The 15851-nt window shown below is 45.1% G+C and overlaps 1 protein-coding gene across 2 annotated transcripts; it reads right to left on the reverse strand.

The window, feature by feature from the left end:
• Positions 1 to 241: 241 nt before the first annotated feature.
• Positions 242 to 5545, reverse strand: LOC149349604 (uncharacterized). Of its 2 annotated transcripts, none has more exons than XM_089578629.1 (3): positions 5388 to 5545; positions 4517 to 4634; positions 242 to 3894 (listed from the first exon to the last, which is right to left on the reverse strand). In XM_089578629.1, the coding sequence occupies exons 1-3, from the start codon at positions 5459 to 5461 to the stop codon at positions 3775 to 3777; spliced, it is 312 nt and encodes a 103-aa protein (XP_089434755.1). In that variant the 5' UTR covers positions 5462 to 5545; the 3' UTR covers positions 242 to 3774. The 2 variants fall into 2 exon arrangements, with proteins under 2 accessions (XP_089434755.1, XP_089434754.1); XM_089578628.1 differs by having other exon boundaries at positions 5102 to 5545.
• Positions 5546 to 15851: the final 10306 nt, after the last annotated feature.

Here is a 15851-nt window from a genome sequence, read left to right on the forward strand (position 1 = left end):
TGATGTGCAAGTGCATGACTTTCCCTCTGTGCAAACTCCTGATCACATACATATCAGGGCCATTGTTGGTTCTCTTTGAGTGGTGGATCACAATGCCGTTAGGCAACATTTACACCATACGCTGATGCAATAAAGACCCTGTGATGCCACTATTGTGCACTACAGGAGAGTAATGCTCAATGAAATGCGTTCACTCTCAAAGTACTTTCCTTTACTGTGAACTAAAATAGATAACCCTCTATGTACACTCAAAATATGACATCTACAGTTCAGTGAAGGGCACCATACCAGATGTAGGTGCTGAAATGTCGGCAAATGTCTGAAAGGACACTGAGGACCAATCAAAGTTGCTCTGCAAAAGTAGATTACCACATTCCAATAACAAAGGGCCTACCTGTACTGAGAACAAAGCTTGTGTACAGCTCAGAGATTATTTGTTCAATGAAGCAGTTCAAAATTACTGTGGTGAAGTGCGTTGGCAGGAAGGAGCCCTTGGTTGGTAACAACTTTATTAGTCCCACTTCAGTGGATCAGGTGAGGGTGGGTGAAGGGGTGTTGAACAGGTCGGTGACGGCCCTCAGGCCACTCTAGGTGACGAGGCACTGTTTGGCTGCGGTGACCTTCAAGGCCCAGGCCATGATGCAATGCGCAGAGCAGCCTCCCATCGCTCCTGTGATTCCATCCCTTGGAAAGGAGGTTTCGGTTTGTTTGGGCAAGCCTGATATGTGCATTTAAAATCCACTCTGGTGCTTGAGCATAAGTGACAGGTTGGAGATTTCTCCCTTCTATGTATGTATTACACTCCACTGCATGAAAAAAAAAAATACAACACTTAAAATGCCTAGTGGTGTATGCGCATGGAGGGTAAATTGTTTTTTTTTAGCATGATTAAGGCAGCTTGAAAAATGTCAAGCAAGTTTGACTCAGAGTTTCCACAAGGAGAGTGTTAAATTAATGAACAGAAGCTATTCATCACCAATATAATGATAGAACAGGTTGCAAAATGTTGATGAAATTGGAGTCATTGCAAGTGCCTGTGCATAAAATTTAAGCCCCCTGAAAAATTACCGTCTTGTACAGCTTTGCTGGCTAATTTTTCTTAAAGTTCTAGCAGAAGTATGAAACCAAACCAAGTCAGGTGGAAACAGGCTGCTATTCTTTTTTCACACTATAAGAATAATTTCTTTTTTCTGACTACCACCAAGTAATATCATTAGTGCTGTATGGTATGTGATGGCATCGCAATTAGTGCTAAGAAGTTATTGGGTGCCATGTGCAACCAGAAAAGAAAGGTACGGAAAGCCTGCACACACCACTGTCAAGGAGAGAGGCTGCGATTCTGCAGAAGACCCAGTGTTATCCAGCCAGCATTGTGTCAAAAAACGTGCTTCACGCGTGTATGTCGGCAGGGAAAGACACTGAAAAGAGGATTTGTAATCTGAATCAAACGTCAGCACATGTCTGAAACTACTTCACTTTATAAAATAATAGATTTTACGTACAGAAAATTAATAAATTTCTGTCTGCCTTGAAACCCATGACCCCTGGATCGCCAGCCAGGCACGCTACTAACTAGGCCATGCAGGCACATTGACTTTACTGAGGTACAAAGTGGGAGGGAGTGATGCACGGGTGCTGTTGGCTTAATTTGAAGCCTAGCTATGTAATTACTGCAGTGAACTAGAGATGTGCCAATTAGTGAGAAACTAATTACAATAACATTATGTAGGTGAACTACAGTGTGGAAGAGTTCAAAGAACCTGTGTTGAGGCAACTGTGATAAATGTGTGAACACGAATGAAGAACAGTGACTGTGTGTGTGAAGAGAAACCGCTGCAGGGAGCCATAAACACTGTTGTGTGATACCCATGAATGCTGAGCTTAAGTGTGCCCCTACATTTTTGGGGAGCGAGACAAGTTGCATTGCTTCTTAGGTGTTACAATTTTCTTAAAAACAGTGAGGTGTCTTTTACACGCAGAGTGAAAAGTTTGTGGAAGCCATTATTGGCAAAATAATTTATTTCCATCACTGAACTTCATGCATCCTAGAATTCATTATGCAGCCTAACTGCGAATCATTACCTAGTGCAACAATACACATTGACGAATATGTCGCGTCTACAAAGATAAGAATTTTTTTGGGACAGACCCGTCTTTCATAACCATTTGACAGTGGTATACATGCACATTAGTGTTGCCTAGTTCGCAAACTTAAGTAGCCAGCAGTCGCCTTTGCTAAACAGAAAAATGGCAGCACGTACACTGATATGGTCCAGTCACACTAAGGGTTCAGGGGGTGAGCAGGTTGTCTAGGATTTTTCATAAAATGACCAAACAGCATCCCCAATTTTCATGAAGCAAAACGCATGGAAACATGTCAATGAAAATGGGATCTAACAGAGTTTCACTGGGAGGACAGGTGGGCAGTGATCTTCCAATGCATGCATTCAAGGTTGATGGCCCAGCACAGAAAAAGAACACAGACCACAAATCCTGGAAGGAGAAAAAGATCCCAAACCTGGGAAGACCGCCTGAGTAACCCAGAAAGATCAACAAAGTTTACTACTACTACTATGACTATTATGATCCATTTCCTGTAGAATTATTGAACCGGATCATGCCCTTCCAGCTACAAAATGCCATTTGGAGCTTTATTATTGAAACACAAATTACGTCCAGCTGCATAATTTATACCTCCATTTACCTTCAACTGAATTAATATACAAATTCTAGGTTTTCGTCACAGGTACAAATTTGAGCTAGAAGATGGGAATGGGTAGACGTGTGAAGACGCTGGCCAGGCCTTGCATTTTCATCTGGGAAAATGACCATGAAACAATTACTGACTTCTCCTTCAGGAAAAATAGTTCACTGCTGTATAACTACAAGCAGCTTGTGAAAGAGGCAGTCAAAAGCAGGCACACAGAGGCAACCAGATGCCATGAGACAAAGCATGTTGTGATCTTATCACACAAACAGTGCCACACAAGGCATGTTGCACCCTGAAGAACAGATGTTGTAAATGACTAGAGACACAGCGACCATGCTGTATGTTGAGGATGTTGCGGACTGCTGGCTCTCAACAAACACCAAAGCAAACAGAAAAGCACTGGTGAACGCATGTGCAGTGAACACCCTGGTGCTAGAAGGAAAACATTTTGGTGACTTCCTGTCTTTCACTGAACTTAAGCACCAAATAAAATGTGCGTTGTGTACAAGCAGAGCACATAGGGAGGCACCACTCGAAGGAAAGCACTTCACAATCACCAAAGCATGTGTTGAAGCACGCACTCAGCAAGTTGGCAGACGGTAGGCTGAAAACACTTGGGACACTTCCTGACTCACAAAAAACTGCAGCACCAGACAAAACTGATTTCTACTGTCATGGATACCACCAATATGGTGCAGTTTAATGAAGAACACCGAAATGATGAAGACTTCACCGTCTTCCTAGCAGTATGCCATCAAACTTGAAGCAGAGCAAATGTACACTGATTACTTGTGGCATAGCTACACGTGAAAACCGTGACAGTGAGTGCAATTCCCGCACGCAGCTGCTGATCATGCACTTCCGGTCTGTCAGGCAGAACCCAAATGGTGCTGTGTCCTCCTCCTTGTTGTAGATGTTGGTGCTCCTGCTATTATCACCACATGCCAGAGGTGTCATGGTCCTGCAGCTGAGTGTGGATGAATATGTTGGGTTGCACAATGCAAGCTGTGGTGACCTTCGCAGAGGACTCTTGATCATGCTGTACCATGGCCTTTGCAGACACCTCAGGAGCCCGGTATGGCCACCCAGCTGGTAACCAGACCAGCTGGGAGGTGACCAAACATGAATCTGGTATCCTGGCTCCAGAGCACATGAGACCCCATGGTGAGGGTGGTCTGCCACATCTGCATAAGATGCACACCATCACCTGCACACTAATCAATGCTGTGCACTGAAATCTTCCAACGAGCTAGACATAGTGTTCAGAAATAGTTTCAGTTGTTTAGTTTTACGTACAAATGTAAAATACGCTCACTGCAAAACCAATCATTAGTATCAAAGAAAACTGTTTCTATATAGCTAGAGGTACTTGATGGCAGATTTCCCAAACTGATGCACAGAAATAATTACTACAGTCTTTTTATGCTCAAGAAAACCGCTACAGAATGCACTGCAAGGAAGGGCACAAGTTTAACTGTTTATGACTACCTTGAGTTTTTTAGTATATGCATGCTTTCGCATTTTGCACCAATCGAAATGGGGCTACCTTGACATTGCAGTCACTGAGAGAAATTCAAAACCACAGAACAACACTGCGTGTCATGCACACCTATCTCCGCTGTCACCTGAAAAGTACAGACATGATTAATTTACATTATTTTCATATGTGGTTCTATTTACACTGTTCTTGCTTGCTGAATAAACTATATATAAATGCAATCAGATATCATTAGCCGTATGCAATCTTACTAAAGGCAAACATGTTATCCCTTAATGCTTGCCCCAACACACTAAGCGCGTGCTCACCAGCTTGACGATTTCCATGCGGGCAGCACATGAAGAGAGATTGCACATAAACGGGTCATGGATGGATCCCGCACAGACTTCGAGTGAGCTGGAACCTTCACCAGCAGGAACAACACACCTGTAAATAAAATGTACAAGAGTCGTACATGTTTGTTTTTCGCGCGCCCTAAGAGAGATGATTTTTTTCACCCTCCTACGGTCATTTCCACGTGACTGCTGTGTAACTGATAATGTAACACTGTTATGAAAATATTACCTTGAATAGCAAAATCACTTTTGTGTGCTTCACTAATAATGCTTAAGCCAGGGTATAGTATTCTTTTAGAGTTTCACGCAATTTTTTTTTCCACACTTAAGGAAACGACGCCTTCCAGCTGATTTCACCTATGCTGCCTTTTTCATTCATCAACACCAAAAACAAAGAAATCGACCAACGTACTAGCATGCTTGACTTCGTTTTCTCAACTTGAGCCGTGTGCAAGAACTGAAAACAGTATGATGAAAAAAAAAAGCAACGCGAAATGCCGAATAAAAATTTCGGATTCGCAGCATGCATGCAAAAGCAATGAGAATGACGCTACACACACACACGGATGTCTCGTCGAGAAGCACGACACATTCCTGGAGTTTGTTGCTCGGCCGCGCGAGCACCTGTCGTGTCATCCGCTCATCACGCGCGCAAAGCCCATCCGTTCTGCGAAGTTTCACAGCTGGCGATCGCCCCTCAGAGCTCGACAGTTCGGCACTGCTTCTCGCCGCAATGCATTCTTGCATAGCCACCACACCATATGCCTCGTCAGGTGATTGCACAGACGAGCTGTCTAGTCAGAGACAACTCGAAAGCATCGCGGTGACCTCGAAGGTCGCTCACCTTTCCCACTGATAGGATTTAACAAACGACGAATGAATGCAACGAGCAGCAAATCGCTGCGCCGGCACCGCCATTCGAGCAATTTTCGCGCTTCACTAACCGCACGGACCGATGATTTCTCACTGCGAGCGAAGGATTTGCAACGGGAGAGCAGTCAGCGCCCCTATGCGGCTGTACGCTTAAGCCTTCATTATTAACGCTCTCAATGGTTGCTTATTTCAGATGTGCTCTTATAACGCCATACCATTACATTGTGCAATCAAAACAAGACTTTTATAAGCTTAGTTTTGTCTTGAAATAAATATCCATTAAAGTGCGGCTACCTAACGCCGTATAAATCAGCATTTCACTAACTCATTTGCATGATTCGGGTAGCTTTCGCCGGGCGAAATGATGGCGGCGAATTTCAGCCATTTTTTGCAATGGCGGCACAACGTAAACGTGATGAAACGTCATTCTGACATCACTCCAAAATGTGTGCCTATCACGTGCTTTACGTGATATTGTTCCAACCAATCAGATTCTAGGATGTTGCCATTTCCGGTGTGCAGCTATTTTCTCCAAATTGGCAAGTCGAGCGCAAGTGCTCTCGCGGCGGACCACTTGAAGCTTCTTTTCTCTTCACAATCACATATATGTACCAGCCGGGCACCAAGAATAGCGCTACGAAAATGCATTTTCAATTCCACGTCAAATTGACGTCACCGCAAAAAGTGCTCGTGTAACCGACCCTGATTGGCACGCCCATTGACGGCGATTGACACTTCTGACAGCCAATCAGAGAGGCAATATGGCGCCGACAGGCGAATGTGAATATCGAGAATCGGGCCCCTGCTCGCTTGCTTCACGGCAGTCGCTGTGCTAATTCGCTTCTTACACTAATTTATTTTCGCTGCAACACCGCTAATTGTATCGCATCATCGCAAAACCAACCATAGACGTCGATTCTGTTCTGCTTCGTAGCGTGTTTTTGCATGAAGTACAACCAAAATGATGTAAACGGTAGAAGGCTTTCTATGCGTATGCAGTGCGATGTGTTGAGACGCCCTGTGCGCACAGCTGCATGTATGGAGCTGCTAGCCCGCTGGCAGCTTTTACACGCTGTGAGGAAAATGCATCTATCGTTTGCTAAACTGCGCAAGCTCATCCCTTCGTTACCTTCGTAGTGCAGCGAAAAAAAAAAAAAAAACTAATGATGACCAACGCGTTAAACTATAGTTCAACCGCACACACAACCGACTCCCGTGCATACGCAGAACAGGAACAGCCAGCCTACGCTGGCATATAATAACCACGAAAAAATCCCCGCGCCTTTCGTTAATGTCATTCTCTGCGCTCAGGACGCGTTCATACGCAGCACGCACTAATCTTACGGCGATGCGGTGCAATACGCAATGTCGCAGCACAAATAGATTAGCGAATAAACGATGCACGGCAAAGGCATGGGAGAAATTTGGAACCAGAAGTAGCTGGCAGACGATTTTCCCATGGTCCTTTGCATTCACTCACCTATTAGCATACTTATCATTCATATTGATATAAAATTTGCAGTTCGTTTCAAAGAATCAAGAATAATCTATGTAACTCAAATTTTTAACTTTTAATGCCGATCCTCGGCCGATGTCGTCAGTTCCGCTTCCTGCGAGTGGTGTGTGTACAACAAGCGTTTGCGGGACGGCAGGCTGGAAACGCTGATTGGTCAAAAAAATATGACGTCATACGCGTGACGTCATAGGTCACGTGATATTTAATGACGTCATGTCCGGTTGGGGACAGGCATGTTTTCCCTAGATTTTCTCCCGCCACCGCTCGTCAGCGGACGGGGCTGCTCGCGAGGAGCCGAGAGGCGAGGAGGCAGCGTTCACTGCAGCGTTGCCTCCTCGGCGTGTCCCCGTCATGTCTTTCGACCCGCCGCGGTGGCTCAGTGGCTATGGCGCTCGGCCGCTGATCCGAAAGACGCGGGTTCGATCCCGGTCGGGGTGGTCGAATTTCGATGGAGGCTAAATTCTAGAGGCCCGTGTACTGTGCGATGTCAGTGCACGTTAAAGAACCCCAGGTGGTCGAAATTTCCGAACCCCTTTCACTACGGCGTCCCTCATAGCCTGACTCGTTTTGCGACGTTAAAACCCCAATAAACCATAAACCCATGTTCTTCAGTGCGCGCGCGAGATTAAAAAGCGCACCTGTCGCGCTGCGCTGTCACACTGCATGCCTGCTTCCGTGCATTTCTTGCGGACTCCTTTCAGTCATACTTAGCTATACTTTGACCAAAAGGCTTCTTAAACAGTTATTTCAAGTTTTATTGCTATGTATAAAGAATATGTTTGTAGCAGGTGCGTGAGCCCGAACAAAAGAAAACTGTTTTTATTCCCCTTCAGTATTCCTGCTTATCCAGACTTAAGTATTTATATGTTGCAGTACATCTTTTTTCAGGCATCACAACTGATGTTTCGATGTGTTTGGTAATTGACTTCATTGTAGCTTCATACTTGCACCATTTAAACTCTGCACATAGCTCTTTTTTCACAAAAGGAAATGTGATTAGGTTTCTGAATAGAGCTGTGCACGGGCCGCAATTTCGAACCCGCGCCCGGCCCGGGACTTAACCTACCGACAGGAAGCCCGGCCCGACACTGAAGGACCCTGAGCACGCTCGTGCTCGGCCCGACCTGCAAAGCGGCGACGACACAAAAAGAGAATTTCAGGAAAATGAGTTTATTTCAATGACATTCAAATTTTGACCTCGCATTCCAGATCACAGTTTGGGATTATACACAAGACACAACGCATAAAGGTATAGATTTATCACTCTAAATATGCAAGTTGTTCATTGATGATGGCTTGATCGAAACAAGAGCGGCGCTCTTTCATTACGAATCCTGCGGCGCTGAAATTTTTCTCGCTGCTTGAATTGGTGGCCGCAGCGGCTAATACTTCCATAGCAAGAGAAACGCTTGAAGTATGAAGGGGAATGACAGACGTGGTGTCGTAAGCCATGGATGGTGTGCCACAACAGGAAGACTTTTTGACTTGTTAGAGGATAAGCGAGCAAATAAGCGACAGGGCGGCGCTATACTGCGAATGCCGATGTGGCCGCGACGTCCCTGCTTGTACTATTCACGGGAAGGCACGGTGCTGTGTTCACTTTGCTGACAAGCGATTACGGCGAAACGCAGCACTGCGCCAGAATAGTACAAGCTGAGCCGTAGTGGAGGCGCCAGTGACATTCTTCTAATGCCTTTCATGTGGTGGGCCCCCCCCCCCCCCCCCCCCCCCCCCCCTCCTTCGCTCTCGCCCGCGACTATTGTCCGTCTCCCCGGCCGGAACCTGCCGGGTAGGCGGACAAGAGAGAAGGCTGCCGGCTCTGCGGTGCGCTGCGAGTGGCGAGTGGAAGAATTTAACCTTTTCCCGATGTGCTGCTGCAGCGCTACTCCGTGACCCCGCGACCTCGCGTGCGCCGTACGCAGCCCTGCCTCCGCTTCCCAGAACCATCCTTTCTTCTTACAAGGCGCCCAAAACTGGTTGCTTTGCCCCAACGTTGGTACTTGCTAGAACGAAAAATGCGTTTCTAGCCCCAGCTAGCTTTTTTCTTTTTAGCGTTTGTACTATCCTCCCGTCCTTGTACATGCCCTCCTGGATGGTCTAGACACAAATCACTTCCTGCTGTGCATGCAAGACGCCCAGCGCACCACAGCCATATTCGCACTTCCACATATATGATACATGCTTTGCCCAACTTAGAGCCTTGGGCGTTTGGTTGTGAGTAACACCGTATGGCGCGTAATGCATTCCCATCAGGCAGAATTAAAATATGAGAAAATTCATCGCAAGATATATTTCCTTGTATTCTCCAAGTAAATTACTTCTATACTAACTCCTCCCTTCTGAAGTGACCAAAAGATAAAACAACTCAGCGTGTAAAAAAGGTGAATGCAAAAATACACTACTTTTGTGCAAAATTCACAGGAAGTGCACTTAAATTGCCACAAGTGCATGGCCAATTAAGGAAAAAAAAACAAGGGCAAAGGACGGAGACGCACAACAGGAACACAGGACGACGCTGTGTTCTGTGTTCCTGTATTCTGTGTTCCGAGTTCTGTGTCCCCGTCTTTTGCGCTGGTTTTCTTTCTACAATCGTGAACCAATTAACTCGCCCAGCTCTCCACTCTACTGGACCAATAAGGCATCAAGCTTCACAGTGCATTAGTGTTATATCTTACGCTACATATTTTCGAATTGTTTTTGCTCGGCATACACGTCTTTCATTTGCTTAGGAAGAAAGCAGCGCAGTCAAGAAAGTTACTCCCTCCTGCCAGCGAAAATTAAAAAAATGCGGGTTTTTCAGCGCCAGTATAAAATCTTTGCATGCTGACGGCATGTTGAAATTTTCGTTAATGCACCGTAATAATTATCTCATGAAGCCCCAGCTCTTGTGGCCCAGGACGAAGAGTACGATGATTTATGGCAATATTTGAGGTGCATTTATGAGCCAAGTTCTTATTGCTCTAACGTTCTCCTAAGCAAATAAAACTGAAAATTGTGATAATTTTGATAATGCTTTATGGAGCTAACACTACCAGGACGTGGTAAATAAACAAAAAATAAATTCTTTGATAAAGGCCTGTACGCTGCACTTGTGCTGCTCATTTATTTCATGCTGTCCATTTTCTCAGTGCAGTGTCTTCTTTGATATGCATATTTCTGGCTCATTACATACTTTGCTTCGGTTCACAATTCTTCTGTTAGCTATATTTCATCCACTTTCCTGCCATAATCTCTATTCAAACGTAATTTGTGTAATTTTGCTTTGTCCGGGCTCCTGCAATGTTCTAGTATATATGAATGATGTGAAGACCTGTTTCAAGCTGTTGCACTATAATTCAGTCTAACCTCCTCGATCACGATCACCTAAGCCTTTCCTTATCTGTTGCCATACTTTTTTATGGAAACACTTAAAAACAAAGCACCATGATCTATTTCAGTATTGTTTTATTTGCCGATCTAATTTTTTCGAAGATAATATGGGATACCAACTCCCCTTTAATGTCCCCGTTCTCGTCTCGAAGTCGCGAATTTTTAGATGTGCGCTCAGTATTCTTGTTAGTGCATTTGTGCTCACAAGGGACTATAACAGCCAACGCGGCTAATACGCTAGATTTAATCCTGACAAATCGATCTGACATAGTCTCACCTATTACATACCTGCCAGGCATCAGCGACCACTTGCTAATGCACTATGACATTAATCTAGCCACTCCGAACACTAACAAAAAGAAAAAAAATAATAATACGAGACTACAATGGAGCAAATTTTCAGGCGATAAATAATGAACTATTTTTTTTTATCGATGCTTTCCCATAGCTTTGGTGTCCGCAGCATTCAAACCAACTGGAGCATGTTCACAGCTATAATCACCCAACTCACAGAACAATACACTCCTGAACGCACTGCTACCACACACTCAATAGCTCCCTAGTGTAATAATCACATTAAACGTTTATCTAACAAAAAGAAAGCCTCTACCGCATCGCAAAGTTCTCGCCAACTAGTGAGCGATCGGACTTCGTATTCAGCGGCTTCCAACATGTATGTTCAGGCGCTCAAAAGCGCTAAAAGCACTTCCACTCACATGTAACCACCAATGTCAAAAATTCTGGCGGGTCATTAATCCTTCCACCGACGATAGTTTTGCGTTATCTGACCCGTTAGGCGACCTCATCCCTTCCGACGTTCGCGTCACGATTCTTAACCGCGTAATCACTGACAACTTTACACCCATATCTGATGTATACATATGCCTACAACTCACCACTTCAACTATGTTTTCATGCCACCTATAACTGTTGCTCCTACTGGTGTGAATAAGCTTATTGATGGACTCAGTGTTCATTCCGCTCCGGGTTATGACTGCGTTACTTAAAAAGCACTGCAGCTTATTCGCCCATTATACTAACCAAACTTTTCCAGCATTGACCAGTCAACGCTGCTACTGAGTGGAAGATCGGAAAGGTGGTTACAGTCTACAAATCCGGCAGCAAAGCATCCCCTATTAATTATCGTCCCATATCCCTTACCAATACTTGACCCAAAATGTTCAAACATATAATATTCACCAACCTTGTTAACTTCCTTTCATTGAACAACTTTTTATGTCAGCGCAACATTGTTTTCGAAAACTTTACTCTTGCGAAACACAGTTAATATAGTTTACACATGCATTGCACTGTATTCTAGACCTATCATCACTAACTGGCTGTATATTTCTGAATTTTTCAAAGGCTTTCGACGATGTATGTCACAACCTTTTGGCTCACAAACTAAAACATCTTAATATTGACTGTAACTTATTGAAATGGATTGAATGTCTACTTAATCGCTCACAATTAGTTATTGCTTACGGTTATAACACCTGTTTTACAGAGGTGTCTTCCGGAGTTCCACAAGGTTCAGTTCTTGGACCCTAGCTACTGTTCCTGATCTAACATTAATGATCCCCGCTCTCTTATGGATTCTCATATTCACCTATTCGCTGATGTTTGCGTCATTTTTAGAGAAATAACCAACACTAACAACCTTACATTACTTCAGTCAGTGGCGGTCACAGAGAGTGGTTTTAGGGGGAGCGGACAGACTGCTGTATATAAAAAAAGAAAAAATAGAAACAACGATTTTTCATTTTATTTGCACAAAAATTTTTTGCGCTTTGTTATTGAAAAATAAATGGCGAAAGGTATAGACGTTATACCATTACTCAATCTTTGAATGTTAACGCTTACGCGAGCAATATTCATTTCGATACCAGGCGAAACGAGTCGACGTCTGAGATAATTGCCACGACATGTCCACTAAGGTCAAAGCACCTGCCCGGACATTTCACCAGTGGGTTTAGCGGCCTTCATTTATCAGTTCTGGGAAGTGGCTTAATTTGTTCTGCCCTCAGTCCCCAAGGCGGCTGGTCGGCGCTCCTTGTCAAGCCAGAAAGGGATGGTCCCCTCGCTTGCGTCGCTGTGTCCCTGGTGGGATAAAGACATGAATGGGTGGCTCCCCCCCTCCCGCCGACGAGGTTGTTGGCCACCGCAACCGCAGGTAAATGGCACCGCCGTCGCCGCCGCGCCGGCGGCATGGCAAGACAACGGTGGCGGGAACTTGATTACTTTTGTATTTTGTAAATAGTGTACAAAGCTCTCCCCTGCCCTTTCTTGCTGTCGCTCCCCTCTATACTTCTCCTTACTATCCTCTCCCTTTCCCTGTCGTTTCCGCCGGCTGCAGCTCGGGTGCTTAAGATATTAGATAGCAATTGCCGCAGCCGGCAACACTCTTTTGCTTCCTTTTTTTTAAAAAATAAACCACTACCACCAAGGCAGGAACACGATACCTATCAACGTGTAGAACGTGGAATTGTGTGAAATAAGACAGCCGCTAACAAGGTGAACGTACAAAGCAGGGGACTACTTGACGAGACCGCCACTGACTTCAGTGCGAAGAATGGTGAATGCAGCTATATATGAACAAATGCAAAGTCATGCGTGTATCTAGAAAAACTTCCGTCCCACCTCACTACTACATCGATAACATTTCGTTGGAATCAGCCTCATCATATAAGTGCATCGGCGTCCACATTACTTATTATCTTAACTGGTCTCTTCATACCGAGAACATAATTGAAAATGCTAATCGCATGCTTTGCTACTTACGTCGCAACTTCTTTAACGTTCCTTCCAATTTGAAACTACTGCTTTATCAAACACTAATACGATAAAAACTCGAGCATGCAACACGTGTATGGCACCCTGCTCATGACTTCATTAATGATCTTGAGCTGGTGCAAAATAACTCTGTGCGTTTAATCCTTGTTAACTACAACCGCACAGCTATGAAGTCTAATATCTGCCTCCCATAACTGACATCGCGTAGAAAAGTGTTTCGTATCACCCTGTTCCACAAGCTGTACCATCATCCCGCTCTTCGTGATCACCTCATCCCCCGTACAATTTCTGTATCCCGCCGCATTGATCATGATCACAAAGTTGGAAGTATGTCATGCAACAGAAAATGCTGCTCGCAGTCATTCCTGCCGCGAACCTCATGCGACTGGAACCACCTTACCGCAGAAGTTGCCGGCACTGAAAATTACGAGCAGTTCCGCGTAGCACTAGCTAACATTGTATATTCAGGCGCTGTTTAATGTTCATGTAATCAACTGTATTTTTCTCTCAGTTTTAGTATATTTACCATTCCCCCTGTGTAATGCCACTAGCCCGTTGTGCTCTAAGCGGTGCGGGCCGGGCTCTATTATTTTACTTTCCTTTTAGACTAGCCCACCCTAACATCTGTGTAATGCCACTGGCCTTGAGGGGTAAATAAATAAATAAACAAACAGAGTAATATGCAAGCCTCTCACACAACATTCACTAATATTTCTTTCTTTCTGTAATAACAATTTGTAGACAGCCTAAAGGCTCATATTTCACTGACGTGAAGGTTCATTTTTCAGTCACAGTTCCATACTGTAGAGCGCAGGATAGCGCTTGTGCTGCATAGTTATTCTTCTGTGTGTGTCATTGTAGGCGCTATTGTTTGTTTTCTCAAGTACTATGCACCGTGTATCCCAAACTGAAGTTCTTCTAAATCTTCTTTGATATTAGCAGTTGCAAATTCAAGCCTTCTGCAGGATTTGAAGGAGGCCCAAGGAGACGAGGACTAATTTTATGCATATGCAAATGTAAACAGCTAATCTATCTGTACTATTGTAACTTGCATTCTCTTTTTTGCTTTATGTGCTGTTCTTATATTTCGTGCCATAATGCTGAATGTCGTGATTTTTGTATGTATTGTAGTGTAAATTGATACTGTATGTCTGCTGTCAAAGTGTTTTCTTTTTCTTTACTGTAATGCGCGATTGTAATGTTTATCTCTTATATTGTTTGGTGTACTTTCCATGTTCTTTTAAAGTACCAACTTGTTTTTCCTACGTTCAAAACTGTCATCTAATGGTCCCCTGGGCCTTGTCAAGCTGTGTGCACAGCTTTTAGCCCAGGGTGACCAGCCAGATTTTTCTGGTAAATAAAGTGCATTGACTGATTTATTAATTCATTGATATGCAACTTACAAATGATTGGAAATGAGGGGAACATGTGCACAGGGCGGAAAGTGCGTGGTCTGCCAGGAAACACTGAGGTGGCCCCGAGAAGGGCCTTTAGTAAGGACGACATCCGTTTTGTGCCTCTTCACTAAGCAGCGACGACACGGCGTGCGCAGTCCTCGTTTTGCACGAGCTGTCGAAGCAATCCTTGGTAAAAAAAAAACACGAGGGAACAAAGTCGTGCTGTGTATGCAGATGCGATCGCCTCGTGGTTCCATTCACGGCGAACAACCATCCGGCAAGCCTGGCTCTTTCGACGGATTCAGGAAACGACTGAAAAGAACAAAAGTAAGGAGCGAAGAAAGGTGCACTGCTTACAGGTTAGAACACAAAAACAAAGCTAGGCGCTGCACTCGGTTAACCCATTCAACGAGGCGTGGCGTGAGCTTTAAATCCGATTTCGACAAGGCGTGAGAAGTCGCTAAAGAAGCAAAGGCACACTGCACTGAATGAATGATATAGATAGACTAAGCGCAAGTCATAACTTCTCTAAAGCCACAATGCACTCGTTTAACCCTGCAACGAGGCCTAGCGCGGGTTCTGATGTCTGGCGCCGATTTCGACAAAGAGAGGGAACACGGCCGCGAGATTGATGCCCGCAATCTTCCAGGAAGCAATGAAGCGGCCCTGAAAAGGGCCGTTTGGAGCAGCTCTTCAACGTCAACCTACAGCGGCGTGGCGGCGAGCAGTAGGCCCAGCGTCCGCGGCGAACAATGACATCGGCTTCCGAGAAGCATATCCAGGGAACGACGCTGCAAAAAAAAAAAAAAAGTTTCGTTACAAGCACCGCAATTTGGTGAGTCCTCAATGCACGAGAAAACTTGCGACAATGTAGTTCAGTCCTTACCTCAGGGTTGAGAATGCGCACCCCCGACAAGCGCGTCAGCGTAGCTGTCAAACGGCGGTCCTCAAAGCGCGCCTGATGCGGATCCTTGTAGTGCCGCGGCAAAAACTTTAAATACGAGCACGACACTAGCCACGTGCTCCTGGGGAAACTGCGAAAGCCGCAAGCAAAAACTGCACAGAAATTTCAGCTGGCTGCCGCCGCCGAGCGCACCACGCACGAACGCCATAGCTGCACACGCCTCGAAACGAGCGCGCCGAGGATCACGAAACGAATGCCCGCTCACCACGCACGCACGCGCGGCGCGGCGGGTGCACCTAGCGATTCCCCAGGCGCTCTAGGGAGAGGTCGAGAAAGGCGCGCTGACGCCACGTCCGGTTGAGAACGAGGGCGAAGTCAAAAAACGTCACGGAGAAGCGCATCCCATCGACCAATCAGCGTTTCCAGCCTGCCGTCCCGCAAACGCTTCTGTGTGTA

This window comes from Amblyomma mixtum, chromosome 3 (assembly GCF_055824585.1).
Source record: "Amblyomma mixtum isolate Tamu chromosome 3, ASM5582458v1, whole genome shotgun sequence".
Lineage (NCBI taxonomy): Eukaryota > Metazoa > Arthropoda > Arachnida > Ixodida > Ixodidae > Amblyomma > Amblyomma mixtum.

Coding starts and splice junctions, on each gene's coding strand:
- LOC149349604 (XM_089578628.1), bottom strand. CDS start 4,547: ATGTGCTGCCCGCATGGAAATCGTCAAGCTG. Junction 3,895..4,516: donor GCATGGAAATCGTCAAGCTG/GTGAGCACGCGC, acceptor CATCTTATGCAG/ATGTGGCAGACCACCCTCAC.